Source organism: Aythya ferina (genome assembly GCF_964211825.1).
Source record: "Aythya ferina genome assembly, chromosome: 14".
Classification (NCBI taxonomy): Eukaryota; Metazoa; Chordata; class Aves; order Anseriformes; family Anatidae; genus Aythya; species Aythya ferina.
The window spans coordinates 3158601-3182754 of record NC_140312.1 but is presented as its reverse complement, the minus strand read 5'-3'; the positions used below and the strand labels follow the sequence as shown (position 1 = coordinate 3182754).

Sequence of the window (24154 nt, the reverse complement as noted above, 5' to 3'; positions counted from 1 at the left end):
GAAAGGGAAAGGGAAAGGGAAAGGGAAAGGGAAAGGGAAAGGGAAAGGGAAAGGGAGCATTCCTCTTTCCAGAGGAATATTTGACCTGGTGGCTGCTAGCCATGCACTGCACCTCACAGTAAGCATGGAAACATTTTCGGTTTGCAAGTGTCCCACACGAGGGTGGGATCCTGCAGGCTGATGGGGAGCAGGCACCAGCACCAGCCTGGCTGCACTCACCTGTACTCCTCTGTGCTGTGTCTGTGCTGTATTCATTTCCCGGGGAGCTGCAGCTGGGTCAGCTGTGCCCTGCATCCCCTCTGTGCCCCCAGCATCCTGTGCTCGCCATGCACCACCAGCAGACGCAGGTGGAGGAGAGCTGAGGAGATGCAGGAATGGGACTGGGGGGCTCCCAGCTGGCTCCCAGCAGGGATTTAGGGAGCCACAGGAGAAGGAGTTGGTGCTCCCTCCCCTGCCCAGCTCTGCAGGGAGCAGCGAGCCAGGGGGGTTGCAGGGACGGGGAGTTCAGCGGGGGTTCACTGCAGATTTGGGCTGTGGTTCAACAATGCTGGGAATTCTATTAAAAAAGGAAAAAAAAAATAAAATACAAAAGCACTTTTATAATAGGAGAAATCTCCGCTGCCTGCAAGGGGAAGCAAACCCCAGGGCAGGGCTGCTGCTTCCCAAGCTGATCCCACGGGACCGGCCCGCATGGGGGGCAGGCACCGCAGCACAGCCCAAGGGTGACTTGTAACTTGCTATTTTTATTTTATTGCCATTAGATTTGCACAGCACTGCTCACAAAAGGCACTGTCCGGTCTTCGTGATGCCCCAGAAGTTAACAGCAAGCGGTGGCTAAGCAAGCACTGACACGGAAACCACGCTGCTGTGAGTGTTTTGAAGCCCTCCTCCTCTTTTGGGGCTGTTTCTGCCTCTTCACCAGGCTGGGAGCCTCAGAACACATGGGCTACACAGCTCTGTGCCACAGCGAGAGAGCGCAGGGGAAAACTAGTCGGTGGGGATTTTTTCCTCGGAGTATGTAAATAAATATCAATATTCTAAACCAAAGACCTCCCAGTAACTAAATATTATTTATCTTAAAACTAAACAGCTTTGTCACATATGTATAATAATAAAGAAACAAATTACAAAGGAGGAATTTGATTTTATTGGTTTTATTCAAAGCGTTTGCATTATATATCAATTTCCAACAACAGAGTTTTCACAGTTCATTAGAGACATTGTCAAAACGTTGGGTGAAGCTCGTTTCATTTCCCCACCAGTAACAGGAGACATCCCAGCCTGATTGTTTGTTTTAATTGCACTCATTCCTCACAACAGCGACCGATTTCAAACCATATCAGGGAAATCAGGGAAATCCACTGCCTCAGTGGGGAAAGGCACTTCGGAGCACGGAACATCTGAGCACGCAGCCTGAATTTGGGTTTCTTTTGGATTTGATAGCCCCAGTATGGTCAGCGCCGGCAAATCCCCACCTCTTCCATCTTGCTTCCCGCTAACAATTAGCATGTGGCAGTATGCTCGCTAAGGATTAACAAAAAATACCTTTCTTATTTTACCGGCACGGCCATCTGAGGGTCAGCTATTGGCATTCTGCACTCCGAATATCTGAGAGACCACACACTTCGCACACGCGCCCGATATAGATTTTGGCAGCGCCTGCCCCCTCGGCACGCATCTCATTCCTCAGCAGTTTGTAAGCTTGCCTTCGGTGTCCCTCCAGCTATGTGCTGGGCATTTCGCAGGTGTCAGGCTGGCGGCTGCACCCCGAGGGGCTCGCAGGGCACGCGGCTGCAGGCTGCAGCATGAGGGAGGCCCTGCTGCAGCCCTTCCTTGGGCTGAAATCTCCCTGCTGGCAGGGAAATCTGTCCCGGCGGGGATCAGGGGATAAAAACAAAGACTTTGAAAGCGCGGAAGAAATTATTTTAAAGCTGGTCGGTGGGATCCGCCGCTCTCGGAACAAGGCTCCCGGTGAGTAATTGCAGCTACAAGGAGGGTGAGCATAGCTTCAGCCGAGCCCAGCTTAGCAAGAATCCTGCTAATGCCTCTTCCTCCGCTGCCGGCGGCTGCGGGCGCCCGGCCAAGCTCCCCCTCCTCTCCTGCAGGTAGGAGCACTGCAGCAGAAATAACAGCTCCGTCCTGCAACGCGTGGCCATGGCCTGACCCAGCACAGCACCCAAGTGCACTTCGTTTACTTGTCCCAGTGCCAGGAGCTCACCGGGATGTGCTGCTATTTGCTGGAGCAGAGCTGGAATTTTTCCTCCAGCGCAGGACCCCGCATCTCAGGCCGGGGACAGCTCCCCGGCACGCAGTGTCACTTTTCCCTGACAAAGCCCGTAGGCTGGGGGCATCCCGCCTGGCCCCTATCCCATCCCCTGGAGCACAGGGGTGTGCAAACTGAGAAATGGAAGTGGGAGGTGTGGGGCACGCTTGTAGGGCAGCTGGCACCAGCCCCGACTCTCCGCTGGGCTTGGGGAATGTGGACACTTGGGGCCGGGTGCTAGCTTTCACTGCAGCTTCTTTTGCTTTCTAGGAAAGGATTGTTCAAACCCAATTTTTTGCTGTTTTATCCCCGACGTCCTCATGTGGTGCCAGCAGTGTAAAAGGACAAGCTCAGACATTCAGAGGGGTCTCTCAGATAAAGGTCTTAAAAGCAAACGAAGCTAAACCACCCTTTACAAAATCCCTTGTCCTCCCAGGGGGGTGTGAAATCAGTTACAGTCAGTGAGGAACAGCAATTAAATACAAGATACAGACGGATGATGTGTTAAAACTCCTTACACCTGTGTTACACGGAGGCAGCAGCTTTGTCAATGAACTGAGCCAGCTTCACATCTCTCTTCGTCAGCCCACCGCAGTCATGAGAAATGAGGGTGATCTGAACCTGAAAGGGAAAGAGAGGTGTTAGGACAGCCGCGCTGAGCCCGGCAGGCAGCAAGGCCAGAGCTTCACGGAGAGCCCCGGGGGCTGTGCAGGGAGCGAGCTGTGTCCCCCTGCTCACATCGCCCAGGGGAGGTGGGAGGTGAGGAGGCTCAGCAGAACCTGAGGACTAAAGCTCCACACACTAAAACTGGCTTAGCATCCCCGGGTTTCCCCAAGGAGAGGTGTCTGATTAAATAACTTGTTCTTTATGTTTAAATTCTACTTATCATGAAGGATTTGGGTCAAGCAGAGTCTGTGGCTCAAGTGTTTTGCTACACCTGGAGGTGACGAAATTGTTGAGTTTGTTGCAGATTAGCTAGCTGCCAGCTCTGAACCATGCAGCTGGCAGCAAACAATTGCCAAAAATGGGCTCTTGGTGCCATCTCTGTCTCTTTAGCGACTCAAATCCCTTTAAAAAGACACAGCCTCTCTCCGTTCCCTTCTCTCTTCCATTGTGTATAAGCTACAGAACAGGCACCGAGGATGTACCAGAGTTTTGGTCTCCTTAACTTGCAGAGGTGGCAGCTAGGGCTGGCAGATGTGTTCATTACCTTGCTGTAGACGTTAAACCATTCCGGGTGGTGATTCATCTTCTCCGCTTGTAGAGCGACTCGTGTCATAAACCCGAAAGCCTAGGAGAGAAAGAACAGAGAGGAAAAAGCCTTCCTCCACCTGCAAGGACATTGATGGAAGTTCCTCTAGAAGCTGATCAAGGCTCACCCCAAGATCTCAAAAGCTGCTGGAGCTGCTCCAGACTACTGCACCCCGTTCTGAGGTGTGTTGGAGGAGCAACTCACCTTCTGAAGCCACCGATGTGTTTCTGCACTGCCAAAAATCATCCCCTTCAGGTCCCGGTAAATCACTCTGCTCAACGTTACTTACTCCAGGACTCAAAGCCATTGCATGGGGGCAGTGATTTTACCTTTGGCATCCGACAGTGATTTTAAACATCCACCCCGAGAACCCTCCTCCCTCGCTGCCTCTTTGCCAACGCCATTTCTAATTAAGCGCCACGCCACAGAAGTCCTGCACTGGACAGATACCATTTCCAGAACCACGTCCTTTCACAGAACTCTTTTGCTATTTATTTAACTTGCAGGGAGAGAGGTGGCAGGTGGCTTTGCCTCTCTGCTTTATGAGAAAATATTTTACCTTAAGTGAGTTAAAATAGGTTTCCCAATCCTCCGCCCCTATATTCTGCACGGCGCTTTCCCCCAGGATGCAGGTTTTATCACAGGCTCAAGAAGAAAATAATAGCGTACCCTTGCCAAAATGCTTAAGAGCAAATCGCTGCATTATAAAGAAAATGAGAATGTCCATGTAAATCAAGAATGCAATTACACAGTGGGGCCCAAAGGGCCTCAGTGCGTGCGCAGAACGCCTCCAAGTCAATGGGCTTTGTTCGTGCTGCGCTCCATCCATCGGGGTTCAGGACCTCAATTAACATGCAAAGCATAAGTAACATCCACGTTATAGTCTGGTTCATATTATAATACAACGATCTCAACAAAGACCTACCTGATTTAGGTAGGTTTTTAGTGCTAATTTATGGAAGAGAATGTATATAGCCCACATTCCACCAAGCGATGGCTGTTTCAAACAAACATGTGGTCAATGAATAACATATAATGGTTGATAATAGTTTCAGTCTTTTTTCCTCTCACAAATTACAAAAACCTTTAAGAAAAAAAAAAAAAAAAAGAATCGGTGCCTGGATGAAGTATGACTCTGTGAGTCACTTTGCCAGTCAAATGAATGCAAACGTTATAATCAGAGAAAATCATTCCAATGAGGTTTGTCATTTGGAAATCGCCAAACTGTCAGCAATTAAAAAGCTTTTTTCTTTGACCCAAGAGCATTCCAAAATTCGGGAAACCTAACTTCCCTTGAAGCTCTTGTTTAGTTTAATTTTGCTCGGAGTGAACAATTACTTTTAAAAATTTTCAAATGTTTCGGCAGCGCGCTTTGAAGCAGAACGCGGCAAGTTGTGCACCAGGCAGTGACAATTGGGAACACGCACGCATTAACAGTTCGAAAACAAGTTTCATTTAAATGATTTTGGAGTTCCCATGGTCTTAATAGCAAAGTTATTTCCAACAGTCTGTACGTTTCTGCAGCAGCCTATGCACAGAAAGGTTCCCAGAAGTTTAAAACTGTGATGCCACTGCAACTAGGCTGCCTCTGTACAAACAAACAGCGAAGGAAAAAGCAGATTAAACCTACAAAAAACCTGACTGGGTTTGTGTGTGCTCTCCCAGCCTCCATCCACCCACATGAGCAGCTCATCCATGTGCACACACGCACACAGTTACACGGGCCAAGTGCGATTCATTTACTGCAGGACGCTTATCTTGGACACGGACAGGAGGCAGGCAGGAGCTGGGCACACGAACTACCCTGCTCACTCCATCCGCTCCGCAACCTTCCTTCGTGCTGCTCGCCGGCCAGCAAACCCCTCTCTCCTCGCTCCCCTGGGGCTGTGGGTGCTGGTGTGAAGGCGACGTGCCCTGCCGAGGGTCCCTGTGCCACCAGGAGGGCTTCCACAGCCAGCTCCTGCCATGAAGCCACGACTGTCCCAGCTGGGGCACCTGGCACCCTCGGGGGCCATGCACAAAGCACCGCGTGCGTGCCCCGCCGCTCTCCCTCGCTGCAAACCACCCCAAGCAACTTACTTTTCGTATTTCAGTTTATTTTATTTCTACGCAGAACGCAAGCATCTCCCCGCTAAGAAAATGAGCTACAGTTCCAGCGGGCAATTTCACCAGCGCAATCTCCATTAAGGTCCTAAATGCTTCCTCTGCTAATTAAATGAATTGGAACGCTATTGTTTATGAATCACCTTTGTATTTGTAGAGCCGTAACCTTGCTTTGAGAAAATACAATTGGCTCTGGAAGGAAAAGATATTTAGGCTTGATTAGATATGAAAACACTATTACATAAAATCAGTTTGGACATTTCTTCACGTCTTGAAACTTGATCGGTAATTTGGTCTAATTGGTGATCAAGGAAACTATCTTGTGATCAATTAAAGTAATTACCACATTCCGGCAACACAACCAACCTTAATTTGAGCAGGAGTCTGCACTTCTTCAACTTTAATTAAAAATAATGAAAATTATTAAGCAGTCTGCAGTGCAAGATCATTGTCAAGACTGCATTGGTGGGCAAAATTTATCAGACCATCACACATTTCTTGATGAAAGTGGGACAAGTACTTTGCTTACACCAGTAAGGCACAACGTGATCACGAGCTTCTCTGTATTAACAACAGACTTCTGCAGCCCCTCAGCCACCAACGGGAACTTTTTCAGACCTTTCCTTGAAAAAGAAAGAGAAAGAGGGGCAAGAAAGGATTGGTGCATTTTCTAGAAGCCATGAAGAAGCATTTAAAGAGAGTTTGCTGTTTTAACTACTATAAACTATACGGACAGTTCAGTAACAGGTCTATTTGGTGGGTATTTCCAGCCTAAACCTTTTAGGGCATTCTGGCTGAAGTAAGACCTGGACATACAGGTTACCCTAAGGAAGTTCACCACATCACCAAAGTCATGGAAGAGAGCAGAATCCCTGCAGCCAGTCAGAAAGAGCAGTACGGGAGTGAGGAGGGAAGCAACTCCGAACTGCCAAGGAGATGCCGTAGGTGTGCGGTACGTCTCTTTCCTTCATGTCTTTTCAGGTCGTAAAAGAACTGAAAACTATGGGTGTTTCAGTCGTAGCATCCCTGCTAAAATAGTTTTGAAACACTAGCAGCCACAGTGCTTCCATGAGATAAAAATCAGAGCCACTCTCAGAAGAGTAAGTTAGTCTAATAAAGTAAAAAACAAAACAAACAAGAAAACCCACAACTTTAAAAAAACGCAGCTGTCACATCTTGCTCAAAGGGTGTTTCAGGGCTGGCCAAACCGCTCTGGGAAGTGACAAAACACACTGCTATCACAAAATAAGACTTAACGCGACTTCTGTTGCTTGAGAATGGGAAAACCAGGGCTGGCTGCGTTGCTCTCAGCGGTGGGAGGAAAGATGAAATTCCATCCAACGCTCTGCGCCGCGCCGCGCTTAGCAGCTCCGGGAGAATCGCGGGATCCCAGAGCTAATCTGCTATTATTCTTCCTCTCACACTTCTTAAGCGAGGAATCCATTCGTCTTAATGCTTTTTAAACGTGCTGCTTTTTGTACGGCACTTGCCAACATTATCTTGATGAGTTCTACATCAAAGCGGCGCAGGTCGATGTGTCGTGCTAATTTATCACCGCGCGGCGCGTCCCCAGTGATCGATCACCGCCGTGCACCTCCAGAGCTAGCAGCTGACAGTACTTGCCTCGAAAACGGAGATATTCAAGAAAAACAGCCGAAAGGCTCAACAGTGGAACCATGCAAGGTTTTTTATTTATTTGTTTTAAAATGTGCGAGCTACAAAGAGAGTACCCAGGCTTCCTAAATCCTTCAGACGCTCAGCCAAGGAAACCATATGCTAATCACGAGTACATTAAGGTTTCTGCCTCCCATCTGTCATTATAACGCTGGAGGTAGCATTAACCTTGACCTTGCGTAGTGTGAGGGCTACCTGTCTTCCCTTCCCCACCCATCCGGGCTGCGTCTGTACCATTTATCAGTGGGAAAGGAATAAATAAAACAAGTTACGGCGGTGCTGTCATACATGGCAAGAGACGACTGCTCTTTGCACATTTGCTTTCCATTCACCCAAATAAAAAATACCCCTGTGCGCAGCACGTAGCACGTGTTCTCCTCGGCAGTTTGACACTTACAACAATAAACGCAGATCATTAAGGTTCATTCCCAAGCTTGCACATAGCCAGCTTCCATTACTACCTACTGGCGAGCTATGGGTCAGCAGAGACAAGGGAAAAGCTCTTTGATGGCAAGCTATAGTAAGCAATGTTTAGCTAGTCACGAGGCTTTAACTCAACCTCATGACGTTTTGTGGTGTGCTCACCAGAAAAACCCACGGTTTGTTTTATTTTTGGTCTACTTGCTCCATTAGGAAATACTTCTAACTTATAAATATGCAAAAATCGTCTTATAAGGAAGAGTGTTTAAGTAATGTTTGAGAAAGGGAAGGCAGCACACGAGGACAGTCATTCAGTCTCAAAGCCACGTGCCCAGTCTAGGACTGGTTCCTGCTGGCACCACTGGCTTGTGTGAACCACCCCAGGGAACTGGCTGGCCTTGGGGCTTTCGTCCTGCCTGGATTCACACACCACATGAACCAGGGGAATGCATTTGCATTGTTCTTTCCCCCTTTTACCATTGTTTCATGCAGCACCATCCTGTGTAAGAACCCAACGAGACCGTGCCCCAAACCACAACAAGACCGTGCCCCAAACCACAGCTAAACTCCAGGTGATTCAGCCCTTCCTGCAAACATGCCCTGCATCAGCACGTCCTGGAGAACTGCTCCTCTGCCCCTCACCTGCCTGCCTGGAGCCGGGCAAACCACGTCCCCATCTCGTCCTGGGGGAGCTGCGAGCTGTGGCCGCGTGTCCCCATCCTCTCCATCCCCAGCAGGAGCCGGGAGGGCAACAGCCCCCAGCAAACTGTGGAGAAAAGGCTTTTTCTCCTCTTTAGCGGCTTGAGCAGCAAAACCTTGTGAGTGCAGGCAGCTCTCCCCTTGCCCAAGTGGTGCTCAGCATTTGGGACAAGAGCAAGCACAGCCCTGAAGGACACCGATAAAGGGAAAAGGTGAAGTGGAGCGCCACAGACAAACTAGCCTGTGCTGGGTTACCATTGCTGTCACCATAAAGAAGCTGTATGAAACAAAGCAAAACAAAACCAAAAAGCAAACCCCTCAAAAAATTTAAAGAAAAAATAAAAAAAATCCCAACTTAATTGTCTGCACTTTCCTGCATTTACAATACCCTTTTACAACCCGCAGCCGACTGCTCACATCCCCCATGCTTAGCTGCACACATCATTTATACAAACGTGAAACGTTGCTTTGCTCTCTGAAAAAAAAGTTACCTATTTATATTCAGATGGTGGCTGTAAACACTGCTCTCCAAGCTCGCCGTTAGATCTGCGGCAGCGTATGTGAAAACCTTTACACTGTGCTGCACAAAGAACGCGGGGTCTGTCTCCCAACACTTGTTTACAATTATGTCGGTGAAGAAACTAGCTAGCCAGCTCTATATCAAACATTTTTGACAGCAAAAGCACAAACACTGATCTATTCTAAGTAGTTTGCCACTCTATGTAATCTTGGAAAAGGCATTCCTGCCTTTGATTCTAAAAATGTTTATACTTCATACATTATGCAAATAGTTTTTATATATTAAGAAATAATGCAAGCAAAGCTCAAGTTAAATTAAATTCTTCAACAATAACCTTGCCAAAGCACTGATTTTCCTATAAAAAAATTATTCCAATTTGTTGATCTTACATTGGATGAAACATACTGTAACAATCTTCATAATTTATGTCCTGTTGGGACACTATGATTTAAAGTAACATAATACAGACCAGCATCACTGCTAATCTAAACCACCTGACCAGATAAACAACAGTTTCCCCTTCTCTCTTCATCGAGGGTATTTCTGTTTATTGTCATATGATTTACCAATTTGAAGAACATGAAGAATAAATGGAGGCGAGCAGAGCCGGAGCTCTGAGGCATGGCCTTTCGGGGCGGGGGCGTTCGCTCACGCAGGTACCGGCACAATGTCAAGCGCCGCAGGAGATGACAGACGGCAGCCTCGGCAATCCCGGCCGCAGGAAAGCCGCCGGCAGCACGGGGAGTTTGGGGCGACCCCGACCAGGTGTGGTGGTGTGATGCTCCACCAAGCAGCTCCTCCACCGAGCTGCTCCTCCGAGCCCAGCATCAACCTCAGCGGTGCCATCAGCCGGCCATAAAGCAGGTGCAGGCCTAACCTGCCCCATCCGAGGCCCTAAAATACACGTTTTCCATGGAGGCCAAGGGATACAGGGAGTCAGTGGAAGATAAAGGGTCAGGGGAAGGTGTAAGAGCCCCGACCTGCCCCCCTGGCTCGAGCCTTTGCTCGTGTCCGCTGCCTGCGTGAAATGCTCGCCCGGCATCTGCCCCACAAATCCCAGCCTTATCTTTGGCTTATGTCAGCGTTTTCCTAACTGCTGAGCTCGGGCCTATTTGACTGGTGACAAGATGATACGAAATGGTACATCTGTTCCCCTCTTCCTTGTCACATTTTTACTTTTCCAGCAGCGCCGGGGATCATTTTTCCCATTCTCCTTTTTTATTACAGTAAGTGATTGCACCTGGGTTTCACCAACAGACAGCAGATAATGCGCGCAGTGATTCAGGGAACAGACTTCACGCCCAAGTTAATCACCTAATCCACCAAAAAGATTTATAAACTCAACAGAGTGGAAGTGAGGTGTCTTAAACCAGCATTACAACTTCTTTCTGTGAGGGACGAAGGGTTCGAGGCTCAGCACAGCCACATCGCATCGTGTGCTTGCAGACACATAAAAGCAATTACAGTTGCCCGTAAAGTCTACTGCAAAATGCGTGGAAGTCCTGAATTTAAAATCCCAGCCAGAGCTGGGACAAGGGCACTCCAGAACATGCTATCCCCCTGGGGCAGAGCTGATCCTCACACGTGTCACAGCCACGGTCCCATCGTGGTGCCCATCCCGACCCTAAGCTCGGCACATCTCCCAGTCCCAGTAACGCTGGGTGCCTCCAGGTGGAAGTCAACTGGTTCAGGGTGAACGCAGATCAATGACAGGAGGGAGCAAAAAAAAAAGTTTAGTGGCACTTTGTTCACTCGCCGCTAAATTAATCCCATCGTAGCAGCTTCAGCGTCAAAGCCACGGCAGCTAAAATCAGACATAATTCCAAGGGTTTTCATACATGGCAGTTGTGATGTATTACTTTATATGGAAGCATTCTAAATAAATGCCTTTTTAAAATTATTATTGCAGTTCCAGCTCCTTCAGTACTAGGCAAACATAGCCTCATAAGTATTATTTTATTTATTCAAAAATTGGGTTCAGTTGGATTTTAGAGATCTGTACCCAGTTTTAACAAGCTCCACTTGTCCTTCTCCTTAATATCATTCTTACTTGCTCAACACAGGAAAAAGACAGAAAATAATCAGAGGTTTCAGGACTGAACTGGAACGGGGAAGAAATCCTCCAGCTCAAACAAGGAATGTGAAGGTTGCACTTAGGAGGTTTACACCAAATAAAACGGCAATTTCACAAAACGTGATTTTCCTAAATGAGCTTTTTGCACCCAGCCTATAAACATCAAATAATACAACGAAGCCCCCATTAACTGGGCACCTGCTAAAGCAATCAGTAACTTAAAATAATAAACTCTCTTGGCTGCGCAACTGAAAGAACAATGATAATTTTACTTGTTAAAACAAATGTTTGGCCCAGCAAATCAAAACTCTAGCTGAATGAAGCTGTCACAGCAAACACTGGAAAAATAAACTAGCAGCGAGATGCCGGCAGCCCCCAGCTCCCACCTTTTCCATTCCCACCCCTGGACCCGTGCCACGTCTCCGCTCCCGTAGGGGCTTCTTGTTGCACACCAAGAGGCAGAAAAACAGCCGTGCCCACGCCGTGCCAGCCCACCCCACAAAGCTGCTCTCTAGCAGAGCAAATGAGAACCAAAGTAAGCGATACCCCAACTTCAACAATGTCCCCAAACCCTCCTGTACAGAGCTCGGGTGCTTTCTCTGCTGGAAAACTTTCCTGAATTGGTGCAAAAGAGCAGGGAAGTTCACTATCCCATCGCACCGCTCTTTGGATGGAACAGACCCGGCTACAGTGGAACAAAATTCTCCTCTTTTTACCCAATGCTGCTTCTGACTTGTATGCGAAGGGATGATTTCATTCTGTAGACACGAAAATGAGGTTTGCATGCCATATATGCTGCTGATAACAATAAGAAGCGCTCAGACCAAATTTTCCTTGGTCTTTTGGCCAAGATTACACATACTACCAGTTTAATATACAAAATATTCTCTGCTGAGTATCCAAGGGCAATCATATCCTGCCGCTGATAATCCTTTAAATCTCTGCCATTTATGATCCTAAGAAAACATCAAAGAGTGATAAGAAAGGCATTGCTTTATGATGGATTAAGAAAAGCAGCAGCTGGTCTCACAATCCTATCATCCTTCACTACCCTCTTACCACTGCCCTGTGAGCTTTTTTGGTTTGGTTTGTGTTTTTTAAAGACGAGGTCAACAATTCACACATGCAACAGAAGAAATCACGACAGAGGTGGAAGGAGTTTGGAGGGGTCTCCTGGCCAAGCCAGAGCCTAAAGGACCCAAAGCCGTGAAATACCACAAATAACCACTGCCTGCGGGTCTACTCAGGGATTTTACCCAGCTGAGCTGCTGAAAACATCCTCAGGTACTGTGGGAGCAAGTCTGCAGGCTTGTATGCCTCTTTTATTAGGAGAGATGTGATGAAACCTCTCTCGGTGTGATGAAACCTCTGAGGTCCATACGAGCACCCCAACCTGTACTTCGTCTCCTGCACCCGGGTGGCTGGAAGAACGGCTGGTGCAGGGAGCAGAGAAATGGACACAGGGAGCTACGTGAAGCTGCGTTATTAAAAAAAGGATTGCTAACTGCCAACGATTTGGATAGAAGTACACAACCCTCGTTTAACACTTTCTGCGGTCCTCAGCCCTCCCTGTGCCCCACGCACATCCCTGGAAGCAGCAGGGTACATTCAAGGTGCTGTATTTTGAGAGGACCCATGGGTGCTCCCGTTGGCTGTTTGTTTCCTAAGGGTTCCCCTGGGGAACCCAGCCCGTTTTGTACATCCCTGCATCTGGAAACAGGCAGATGGGCTCAAGAGCAGGCAAATTCTTGGTCCTTTAGTGAACATCGAATTTCTTTTAGAAATTCATACGAGCACATCATGAAGGGAAATCCACTGCACAGCTCTGTTTCTCCATTAGATGGGGCATTAAAAGAAGCATGCCTAAACACAATGAAATGAGCTTGTAAAGACAGGGGGACTTCTGCTCACTGCAGGCACCCACCTCTTGTACCACGGAATAAAGCCTCTCCCATCAAGGTATCCCTTGGTCCTGCACAGACATGGATGTGAGCACCTTGTGCCATTCTCATCGCAGCACAAGGAAAATCTCACACCAGACCCTGAAATGAATGAACGAGGACTCCAAACCTGACTCAGCACGGGGCAAGCTCTTCGCTCAGCCCCAATAAGCCATCCACCAGTCCATGGTCTTCAAAATACACGCGACTTGTCATCTTCAGCCCAACCAAGTTAAAGGAAGAAAAAGGGCAGCAGGGAGAGGGGAAAGGGAGGACGGGAAGTTCTCCCCATTTGAAGCTGGTTTACAGCTTTATGAAAGACGAATGAAAAATTATACTCACATCACACTGATAAACTGTGGGTCTGCCAGTGGCTTTTCAGAGCAGATGTAACATTTTAGCAAATGTGATTGTTTGTGAAAGAAATAATTCTGATCAAAAACGAAATTGCAGCCAGCACGAGCGCTGGGCTTCGTCACTCTAATCCGCCCTGACAGGAAGCAGCGAGTGGAGATTCCTACTGTGAGAGCAGCAGATGTGAAAGGTCAGCGCTGGCCTGCGACTTCAAAACCGTTAACGTGTAAAACAGTGTGCATTAAAGCCCGGGACGGCTAACCGCCGGATTAACGGATGTCCGCTAAGTGGGTCTGATGTGCTTTTGGCAAGTAATGGTTAATTTTTAAATAGGTGCGCTGCCATCTTATTTTGTTTTATTCTGCCAGCCAGAGTCCGTTTGGAATTACAGTGGCAGAGGGTAGCATCCCGAAGCACGTCTTTCCTTCGTGCTGTTTTGTGGAGCGGCTGTGAGCAAGTGGGAAAACTGCAAAAAGCAACTTACGGCTTGGAAATGTAGCCAGGCATCATCCCAGGGCATGGGGACGCAGAAAGTTAAGCAACCAAGAGGGAGAGATGTGCTACTTGCACTTAATCAGCATCTTTCCAGCACCCCTGTAAACATACATTTTAATGCACGAGGAGTTACAAGACATGAGGTTTCCCTAAGAGAAAAGGTAAAGCGTTATTCTGGCTGAGCATCTTCTTCCGTGAGTCCTCCTCTGGACCCGGGGCAGGTAGCAGGAGGGAGCCCAAATTCCAGTGACCAGCACCAACCTGCTCACACTTGCTGCATTTGGGTGCAGGCACACGGTGGCCCTGCCCGTGTGGCTGCTCCAACATTTATTGCACTTAATTCTGAACCTCAGACAGAGGGGACAGTCACCGTGTGCCTAACACACAGCTGAGAGAAGGGAGAAACATTTCTTCCCCTTCGGATCTACAAGGAGCCTTGCGAAACCCACAAGGCACTTGGACAAATAATTCCTATTTGCGCTTACAGCGTAATGCCTGGAACAAGCAGCAAGCAAACGCTGTCATAATTTCTACTAAAGTGATAATAAATCCATCTTTTAAGGGAAGCCAACTGGAGAGCAGCCCGGCAGTCAGCCGGACAGACGTCGGCAGGGCCTGCTTAAGTCAAGACCCAACAAGTCTGCCGGGCACAGCGATTAGAAATCGCCACCACCCCCGATGATTATAAGCCATAAAACACGGGTTTTGTCTCCAGAGAGCCGTGACTTAGCTCATCAAGGACATGAGCATCCCTAATTGTGGCTAGGTCCAAGGGAAGGATCAGCAGACGTCACTCATGCGACCCTGGGAGGTGGCATCCGGCCACGGGCCTGCTCCCGGCCTTCAAGTTCTTACAGCACCGTGATGGGACCATGGCCGAGGAGGGGACATCCCCAGCCAGGCAGCAGCTCCCCAACACGTTACAGAACTTGGATGAAGGGGCTGAAAGGAGGGGATGGCTCCCGAGAAGCCCACCTTGCTCAGAGGAGAGCCGAGGCACCGGGCACAGTGACACCCGACTGATGCACACACCGGGGCTAAAACGAAGCGGGTCTTACGGCAATACCCAGGCATGGAAGGGGAGGCTGGACTGACAAGGACTTTAAAAGACACACGAGGCAGCTGATGCACTACAGCAACTTCATTTAAAACAGAAAAAAAACATTGCCAAGTGCAAAACATTCGTCTGAAAATATCCTGGAGCACAGGCTGACTTTACACATGTTTTTGTGCCCTGAGATGAAAATAAATCCGGTGTTTCCCAACTCCCAGCACCAAGGATTTACTTTCTGCCTAGGTGCAACCCAACAGCACATTTCCACCGCTGTGGCTTTGCAGTATTGCTCATCAGGAGAAAAAACACTCGCTGCTGGCTAAACTGGAAGTGTTACTGGAAACAGGACACGCTGACAGGCACCACCTCCTCCTCCTTTAAAGCTGAGGATGGAGATTGTTCTGCTTGCAAATGATCCACCTGCCCGGCACCTCCAGGCACCAGCACCCAGCCTGGTGCAGGGGATGGATGGATGGATGGATGGATGGATGGATGGATGGATGGATGGATGGATGGATGGATGGGGTCCCAGGCCCACAGCTGAACCCCCAGCCCGACCCTGGGTGCTATCCCCTCAGCCCACAGGCACCAGCTCGCTCTTGCTGGTTTAGCCCACAGGTTAACCTTTGCCAGTCCCAAGAATTTCACTATCGGTTTCCAATAAAGGAAAATGTCAGCGGGCAGATACGCCAGAAATTCATTATTTTCAGATACCAAGATTTTCTCCACTCTGTAAAGCCGCTCGTAAATAATTCTGATTTATTGCCAATCAGTTATTGTATTCATAAACGCAGGGAAGTCAGCGACCAACGTAACTACCAAAAGAAATACTTTCATAACTTTGCAGGTGCACAAATCACGGCATATGGGAGAGGACTCAAAGGATAATGGAAAACGAAGCGGTTTAGGAAGGAGTATATGAAAAACAGCACCTACCTAGGCGGATAAAAATAAAATCGATTCTTTTCATTCAACAGGCAACCTAAGGCAGAACTCTAGCAGAGGGGGGCAAGGAGACAAACGCTATGTGAAAAACAGCAAATTCCCCCCCGAACAAATGAAAAGGGGCTCATCCTTTGATTACCAAAGCTGATGAGAAGGGGCAGCTCTGCAGGCTGCTCGCTCCTTGAGGCTAACCACAACCGACATGAGCCACACCTGAAACCAATCAGTGCCCAGGCTTTGAGAAGATTCACACGCGAGGACTAAATTTGTCACAAATGGGTTGGTTTCCGATCCTAATGTAGCCAACTTGCTTTATTCTGACCTCCATTTAACAAATCAACTTAATGGGCACTGGGAGTGCTATAAAACTTAACAATGGAGTGATTTTAACTTTTAAAATACAGTTATGAAGCAAAATGTTGGAGAGCTCCTTCAATACTGGAAATCAAATTAAATCTAGACATTTTTTAACAGTCTTGACAGATATAATCCTAGTTACCATGTAAATTTATGGTAAGCTGCTGTGATATTAGCCACAGGTGCTACTTTTAATATATGGCCCGCATCTGGCTGGGAATAAAATTTCTCAGAGGACTGAAAATGACCTCACTATCAGACAATGGAGAAGAAAAAAAAAAAAAAAAAAAAAAAACAAGACCACTGTGGCATATAAAAAGCTGGAGATGTGGCCCACAACCGAATATTTTACATGAAATTCATTTTAACTCTGCAGACTGTAGGTTAAAGGCTATTATGTTTTCAATACGTAAAAGGCGTGGACATATTTCAGCCAAGCAGCCAAAAGATTATGTCCATAAAGCAGCAATGAAATCCACTGCCTACACATATAAAAACAAATTTTCCAATACCTTTGATCAACACAGAGGACAAAGCAACGTGCCGGAGGAGAAAAGGGAAGTATCAGCACAGCTCCAGCTGGAGCACGGGCACAGCACCGATTCCTGCTAGAGAGCTGGCAACGCTGGAAAGGACGTGCAAAGGGAGAATAATAATTTATTTAACAGCTCCAAATTTTTTGCACATCTTTAAGTAAGCTCTTAAAAGACAAGGCTGCCCAACTGCAATGAAACACGTGCTTCCGCCCTCCCCGAGCCATCCTCCAGAGCGTTTCCTCACTGTCATCTCCACTCAGGCTCATCCTTCACCTGTGTCCTGCATCCCCAAAACACAAAACACGTTTAAAATAACCCTAAAAAAGTCTTAGAACGTTTGATTTCCTGCCATTTCACAAAATGACATTAGAGGTCTTACAGAGACTTCCTATGTGAAATTTAGGAGAAAAAAAAAAACAAAAACTTTAATTAAAAACTTACCCAGTAAAAGAAAGCAGCTGTAAATACTGAACCTGGCCATCAGCAAACATGCCCACCTTCGTAATTTCCTAACTGCATTTTCTGCTTTGGCGTGATTACCTAAGGAAATGCAATCACACAGGCAGTTGCCCCTTAAGCCCTCCAGCCAAATCCAGCCAAATTTGACAAGAACCATGGAAGTCTCAGCGTTGTGATGTTCCTGCGGGTCTGGCGAAAATGAGCAGAGGGACGAGGGACCCCAACCTGCCGCAGAGACGGAGCTGGGAACGCATGAGAGGAGCTGGAGGTATCGCAGAGCTGGGGCAAAAGCCATGGAGGAGAGGGGCCGGGAGGACAAATCCCTCGAAACCCAGGTCTCAGCTGTTTCACTGCTCACAGAGCAGTTTCCTTGCTCCGCAGGCATCACCGCTGCCCGCAGAGACCGTGCAAGAAACTTTTCAGGAGACTTTCAACAGAACTTTTGCATTACTTCTAAATGCACTTTGTGCAAACAGGAAGGCATGGCATTTTCAGCAGAAATTCTGCTTTTTTTAAGCGAGGTCTGTCCCCTTTGACTGCTCACTCCTCCCAAAGCGTGCTGAACTGACATACTGGGGAAACTCACGGCAACTCCTGAGATCCAAACCAGGACTCTGAGATCTGCAGCACGCCACCCTCCCTCGATGATCAACTCTTAACATTTAGCCCTAAAGTTTCTGCAGTTTCTTGTCTGGGATCCCAGCAGCACCACCAGAGGTTGCTTGCATTTCTGTCCCTATTCTGAATGCTGCAGAGGGCTCACCCTACAGACAGGAGGTGAACGTTTTGTGTCCATCACCCAGGGCCATGCAGGCTCTACAGCACACCCTCCTGATGGCAAAAAGAGGCCCCAAAGCCTTGGCAACTTCTTCTGCTCTTCCTTTCTCCCCACAACTGCTCTCTGCAACGCATTTCAGGGGCCAGATTCTCCCTCCTACAAGAGAGAACAGGAAGAGCAGAGGAAAACCAAGAAGCGATGCGTGGGTAAGGCGGAACGGGCACATCAACACGGCCAGCACAGCCAGGCAACGTGTTCTCCTACAGCTGAGCTGTGTTTGTATTTCTTCCCTCTACTCAGCACATTCTGTATTTTCTACAAGCACATACCCACCACAAGCCTACCTAACCCTAAAGGAAGACAGAACATGGATCTTTGGGGAGGATGCAGAAAATCCTTGTCTGGCGACATGACCATGCTTCAGGGGCAAGCTGCAGGGGACGGGGAAGGGACACGAGCAGCACCACCACGGTGGGAGAGGAACCAGCCATGCCCAGGAAGGAGCAGGACCCAGGATCGGTGCACAGTGGGTGCCCACAGCTCACAAACAGCTTCCAACGGGGGCTTCAGGCCGCTTTCCAGCTTGTTTTAGGGAATTGTGCCTCCAAAGCCCGTTTTCGTGAAAATGTATCTTCAGACTAACAAACAGCATCAGCAGTTTCAAGCTCTGTGTTACAAAATAATTCCATAAGCCAGAAGTGTCATTAGCTTGTCAGTTGTTAAAAAGACAGCCCATTTCTGATCGCTTTTAACCGAGCTAATCTCAGCCTGAAAGCTTCAGGAATCTAAATAACTCTTGTTTCACAGAAGTTTCATTTCATTCTCATGCTGAAAATAATATACATAAACCAAGTTCATGTCTACACATTTGCAGGACTTTATAATAAAAGTTGTGTTTATATTCTTAACATCTGTTGACATACACAGACTTTGTAAACCTGGCATAGATTTTAAAGCCACAGAATTTTCCATGCATCATGAACATTATCTGTGAGAAGCAATAAAAAAAGCAATGAATACATTAATCATACCAATATCATCTGCAAAGCATAAATCTGAAATACCTTTCATGTCAGCTCCACTACTCGGATTTTTACACACCTGATTTTATGCCATCTGCAACGAGCAGAAGGAAGACCACTGAGGAAATAACATTTCTCAGTGCTCTGACGTCTCCTGAATACTCACACTTTAGATATTGTAAACAGAGAACCTACTACAGGAAATAAAAGGAGTTGCACCTAAAAGCCTCGATCCTAACTGGAGGCACACAGAGGACCTGCCTCTGGTTTGCCCCCATATCAGAAAGCCCAGGTGGGCTCTGATGGCCCCAGCATGATGCCTGTGAAGGGCACCAAGGAATGGCACAGACTGCACCAACACCTTCCAAGCAGTTCAAGTGGCTTTTTTTTTTTTTGAGTACCATTTCTAAGATGACACGTTAGAGGTATTCATGTATACTTCTTAATTTACCGAGCATACTCAGTTTTGTATACTGGCAAACGCTTCATCAATCTTCAAGTTAGGAAGACCAAGAATATCTACCTATTTCATAGGATCAATCTATACAGTCAGAAGAAACCCAACAACTTTCTAGGTTTTTACTGAAGCAGCAAGATTTCTAGGTATCTGCTGGTGGGCCCCCCTGCCTTGTCTCTTGACCTGTCCATTGGCACACTGCCTGAGTCCATCCTGTCAAATCAACTTCTTTACTTACAGCGTGCAAAAACACTTTTCATTAAGTTTAGAATAAAACTATGGTTGTGCTGAACCAACAGATTTTTGACCGTGTGCTGGCAGGGACAGCGTTTCATGAATATCTGAAGCACAAGGGCCAAACCTCCCACCCTGCATTGCCAAGTCTATCTCATCATGTCGAGCGTGCTGTCCTCCTCCTGGTGGTTCCAGCTCCTTGAGCTGCCTTTGCACCTCCCCAAGGTTTCATGTGAGCTCCCTCTCATGGACTTCCCCATCTGCGTTGCCTTATGAATTAGTTGATAGGGTTTTGTTTGTTCTATAACAAGCCCTCAGGACTGAAGTGCGATCCAGGACAAATGTGCCCAGGGCTCTGTCTGTGCTCACTGACCAGCTCCTGGGCTGTGTTTCCCTGCCGTTATTCTCTCATTTTCCTTCACCCTGCTCAGAGCAGCCCAGGAGCTCTGCTCCCACCTGCTCTCTTCTGCCCGGGCTTCCCAAACCTGGAACAGCACAAACACAGCCAGCGTTACAAATCATGGTTTATCCAGCTCATTGGGATTTCCCAAAAACCTTGGTCTGGGTTTAGGCAGTGCCACGTAAATTAATGGACCTCACTCAGTCACTCCACACAGAAAAAGGCATGGCCTGAAGCCTGGAGCTGGCAACGTCCTTCCCGCGGGGAGAAAAGAGCCACCTCGGAGAGCAATCACCTTAAGAAAACCCTGCGTGTCCTCTGCCACCCAAGGAAGTGCTCACTGCACTCTCAGAAATAAAGCAGAATGGGAATTGTCCTCCATCCATTCCACACTCTTACTGTTTTCTGTTATTATAAGAAAGTTAGCTTTTTGTCATTCCCCTCCTGTCTTACTAATAAAATGTTAACATATTATAACTCTCTGCAACTTTGCTCAGAAGACTGAATTTACGCAATCTCAAGCAAAATTCAGTATTTCCAAAGAAAGTTTGTAACCGATGTCACAGACACGTTCTTACAATTTGAAATATGGCCAGGACTTGGACTTCAAATACAAACCCGGCAGGGTCTGAACAGGAATCTGCTGTACCGAAGACATCACGAGATCAGCTACAATTCATTCAAGAATACATATCAGACTTCTGCCTTTCTACTTAGAAGGTGAAATGTGTGCTGTTTTTCCCACCTTGTTTCCCAAAAGTTTGTGTTCTTGTCTTTACCCATTTTTCTCATTTTTTCTGCACAAAAAAATAAAGAATGAACACCACTATCCAACGTTTATGTATTTCTAGTAATAATTCGAGACTGCTAGTAATGAAAAAAAAATCAGGATTAAATATTATTTGTCTAATCCCATAATACCAACCCTGACCTTGACCCTAATATTATAATCAAGAAATTACAATGTTAGAATAATAAATCTAGTTAACAATTACAAAATGGATTTAATTTGCTCCACCTAATGAGATTGGAATCAGAGACCAATTCACTGAGGCAAACCCAACAGGGCTGGCCCTAACAGGATACTCCCAGCTTTCAGAATACAAATATTTTCCCATCAGAACCATATGGAAATTGAAGCAATTATATTTCCTTTATATTAAAAGTGGTATATAACAATAATTACCTGATTAAAATTTTTGAAGTTAAATTCTTTGTAGATGGCATCTCTTTCACCTAGCTCAGACCAGCCTGAAGCTTTGAGATCCAGTAAAACTTGGTTCCTCTCCTCTGTTGTCAGCCAATGAGACTGGGAAGACTATTAAAGAAAAACAAATAAAACCCATTACACTATTGAGACTGAGGTTCCTTTATACAACAATAAGAAAACCACATGATGAAATGACAGTGATGTATTGTAGCGAAGTAAACATTTAAGATGCAAGAGGTGGAAAATTCACTGTAGTGTGTTTTATTTTTTATAATTTCAGAGAGCTGCTTAACTCACGTAACTTATAACACCAAGAAGCACGGCTTCTGTCTGGTCAGCTAAATTTGGATAAATGTTTTTGGACAAACTAAACAAGAGCATCAGGCTGTTTCATGGCAATGAACACGGATAGCAGCATACCTGTGCCCAGTACCTCATTCATCTGAATTGTCCAGATGCTGTAGTACTTTAATTAATTTTCAGCTATTCCACTTTGCCATATAGATTAGAGATTATTTACATGATACACTAAATGTACAATTAGAAGGCTAAAAGGCGTATCAGGGGGATATCTGAATTTTAAAAGGCAGAAACAACAATAATAGATAATATACACAACTTCTACTTTGTTATTCCTAGAAAAGCAGGAATAGATTTAAAAATAGCAAGCACGGTGAAATACTAAAAGCAACAGAGAGCTTCTTAACCAAGGGTGGAAAGAAATACAAATGATAATACAATTACAAGTTACAATCTAATGGTATTAGCACACGATTCTGCAAAGCACGTTTGTTCAGGTATGCCTTATTTTAAACAAAAGGAGCCCTCCTGAAGCCACTGGGACACAGACAAGGCCAAGTGTGTGAGTGGAGAGTTAGACTTGGGATCAGACTGATCCCAAGTTCAAGCTAAGAAGCAAGGCTGGAAAGGGAGGATGCTCCGTGCTGGGGCAGCGTTCAGAGGGCTTGCAGGTAGGTGCGATGTGCTGGGTGTCACGGCTCAGCACCAGCACCCCCAAAACACACCCAGCACCCCAAGGCCACCGCCGGGGCTCTGCAGCTCGGAGCTGCTGCGGGTCCCAGCGGCAGCCCCCAGACCACCAGGTGGTGCTGTCAGCCTGGGCAGCGCAGAAATTAGCGCAATTAATGCCGCCTCAGCAAGACTGGAAGCTCTTTCTCCATTAGCAAGTGGAGCCTCGCAGGAGCTAACAGCAGATGCATGGAGAAAATAATTGAAACTTCTGCAATGGCCAAAGAGCAACATTTTCACCAATAATTCGGGACAGAGATACGTGGCAGCATCACTGCAATCGTCTGCGCTCAGTGGGACGCCTCATTTACAAGAGGTGGGCTTTATGCACCCCACTGAGCCCATTCAGGCTCTTTTTGCTTCAAATTTTAACTTTGGGCTTGCAGCAGCACAAGCGCTGAACGCGGCATTGCTGCAGCAGCAGGCGCAGGCAGGAACTCCTCAAGCACATGCGAGTATTGCCGAAGCTCAGCCTAAATTTGCTGAGAGCTGTTCTCTGGCAAAAGGTGAACCCCGCAGCAGAGAACTCATGGGGGGAGATTTTTGGAGGTCGCAAAGTCCAGGGCTGCGTGGAGGAGGCAGCACAAAGTCCGTGCCCTGGCTGGAGGGGAGATGTCACCAGCTTGGCCTCGGGGACACCACAGCCGGCTGCCCACGGCCTCGCTGGGGCACGTGGATGTCCTAAACCTGCTCATGTCCCCCGTGATATAAATACGGAGCGTGATGGAGCCTCGGGTGCACGCCGATCGTGGCAGCTCCGACCACGTCCAAGCCAGCTGTGCCCACAGCCACCTGCTTCAGCAGGGCACGGACACACAGCAGGAGCTGGGAGAGCAGCGTGAAGCCCAGGGGCCTGCAACACGCGAGGGTGCAGCAAGAATTAAGGATTTAGGGAACACGCAAGCAGCAGAGCCACACAGCACCGCACAGCCAAGCCTGATGGCCACAGGGGGATTCATCAGCACGCCCAATTAGCCACGCAGTCATTCTACTAAAAGAACAGCCCCAGCTGGGGCTGCCCCACACCCACACACACACACACAGGGAGGAAAGGCCCCGAGATGGCGGCGCGGCCCCACAGCGCCCGGCCCCGGCCCGGCCTCACCATGGCGGCCCCGCTGCCGGCCGCGGCTCCCCGGCTCCCCGCCGCCCTCCCGGCTCCCAGCAGCAGCCGCAGCCCGGCCCCGCCGCCCCGCATCGCCCCCAGCCCCGCCGCCTGCGGGCAGCGGGAGGAGCCGGGCCGCTGGGGGCGGGACGGCAGCGGGCACCGAGGCGTTTTGGGGGAGTTTTGGCCGAAATTTGTCTCCACGAAGGTCTCCCGGGGGGGTTTGGGTTTATGGGGAGGGAGAGGATTGCTCGAGGCAGGAGGTCTGCAGCTCCCTCATCGCTTAAAAGTGTCAGGTTTTGGGTTATTAACGAAATACTTCCCATCTTTATCTGCAGTAATACCTAAGTTGTATCGGCGCTTTTAAATGCAGAAATACAGGACCTGGCCTTTCCCAAGCGGAAAGGTACAGGCAGCAAAAAAGTTCCCAAAGCATTACGACATGGGGAGAGGAGCTCTTTGTCAACAAATCTTGTGAATAGCTTTGTTGCTTCTTACTTTAATTCACACCCTAAAACTTCATGGCAGTGTTTATATGTGGCAGACATTTGCTGTAACACCCCAAGTGATAATCAAAGAAAAAAAAAAAAAAAAACATAAGTACATTTCTTATATAAACTGATCCATGCTAATCAAAACTGAAAAAAATAAAAAATTATCTACATAGCCTCACCCCCAGGCTTTGCAACCTGCAAACACATTAGTAAAGTTTAAATAAATCTCAAGACTAGTCTTGCTAATTTAGGCAGGTGATCTGTACTTCCGAAGTCATCT

At 47.6% G+C, this 24154-nt stretch overlaps 1 protein-coding gene across 1 annotated transcript; it reads right to left on the bottom strand.

Moving 5' to 3' along the window:
• Positions 1-1138: 1138 nt before the first annotated feature.
• On the bottom strand, positions 1139-23536 carry PCBD2 (pterin-4 alpha-carbinolamine dehydratase 2). Its single transcript, XM_084535933.1, has 4 exons — positions 23381-23536; positions 21223-21354; positions 3474-3554; positions 1139-2884 (listed from the first exon to the last, which is right to left on the bottom strand). The coding sequence occupies exons 1-4, from the start codon at positions 23471-23473 to the stop codon at positions 2789-2791; spliced, it is 402 nt and encodes a 133-aa protein (XP_084392059.1). The 5' UTR covers positions 23474-23536; the 3' UTR covers positions 1139-2788.
• Between the last annotated feature and the right edge of the window lie 618 nt (positions 23537-24154).

Coding starts and splice junctions, on each gene's coding strand:
- PCBD2 (XM_084535933.1), bottom strand. CDS start 23,473: ATGCGGGGCGGCGGGGCCGGGCTGCGGCTGCTGCTGGGAGCCGGGAGG. Junction 21,355..23,380: donor CCGGCAGCGGGGCCGCCATG/GTGAGGCCGGGC, acceptor TTTCTTTAATAG/TCTTCCCAGTCTCATTGGCT. Junction 2,885..3,473: donor GGTTTAACGTCTACAGCAAG/GTAATGAACACA, acceptor TTTCCCTTTCAG/GTTCAGATCACCCTCATTTC.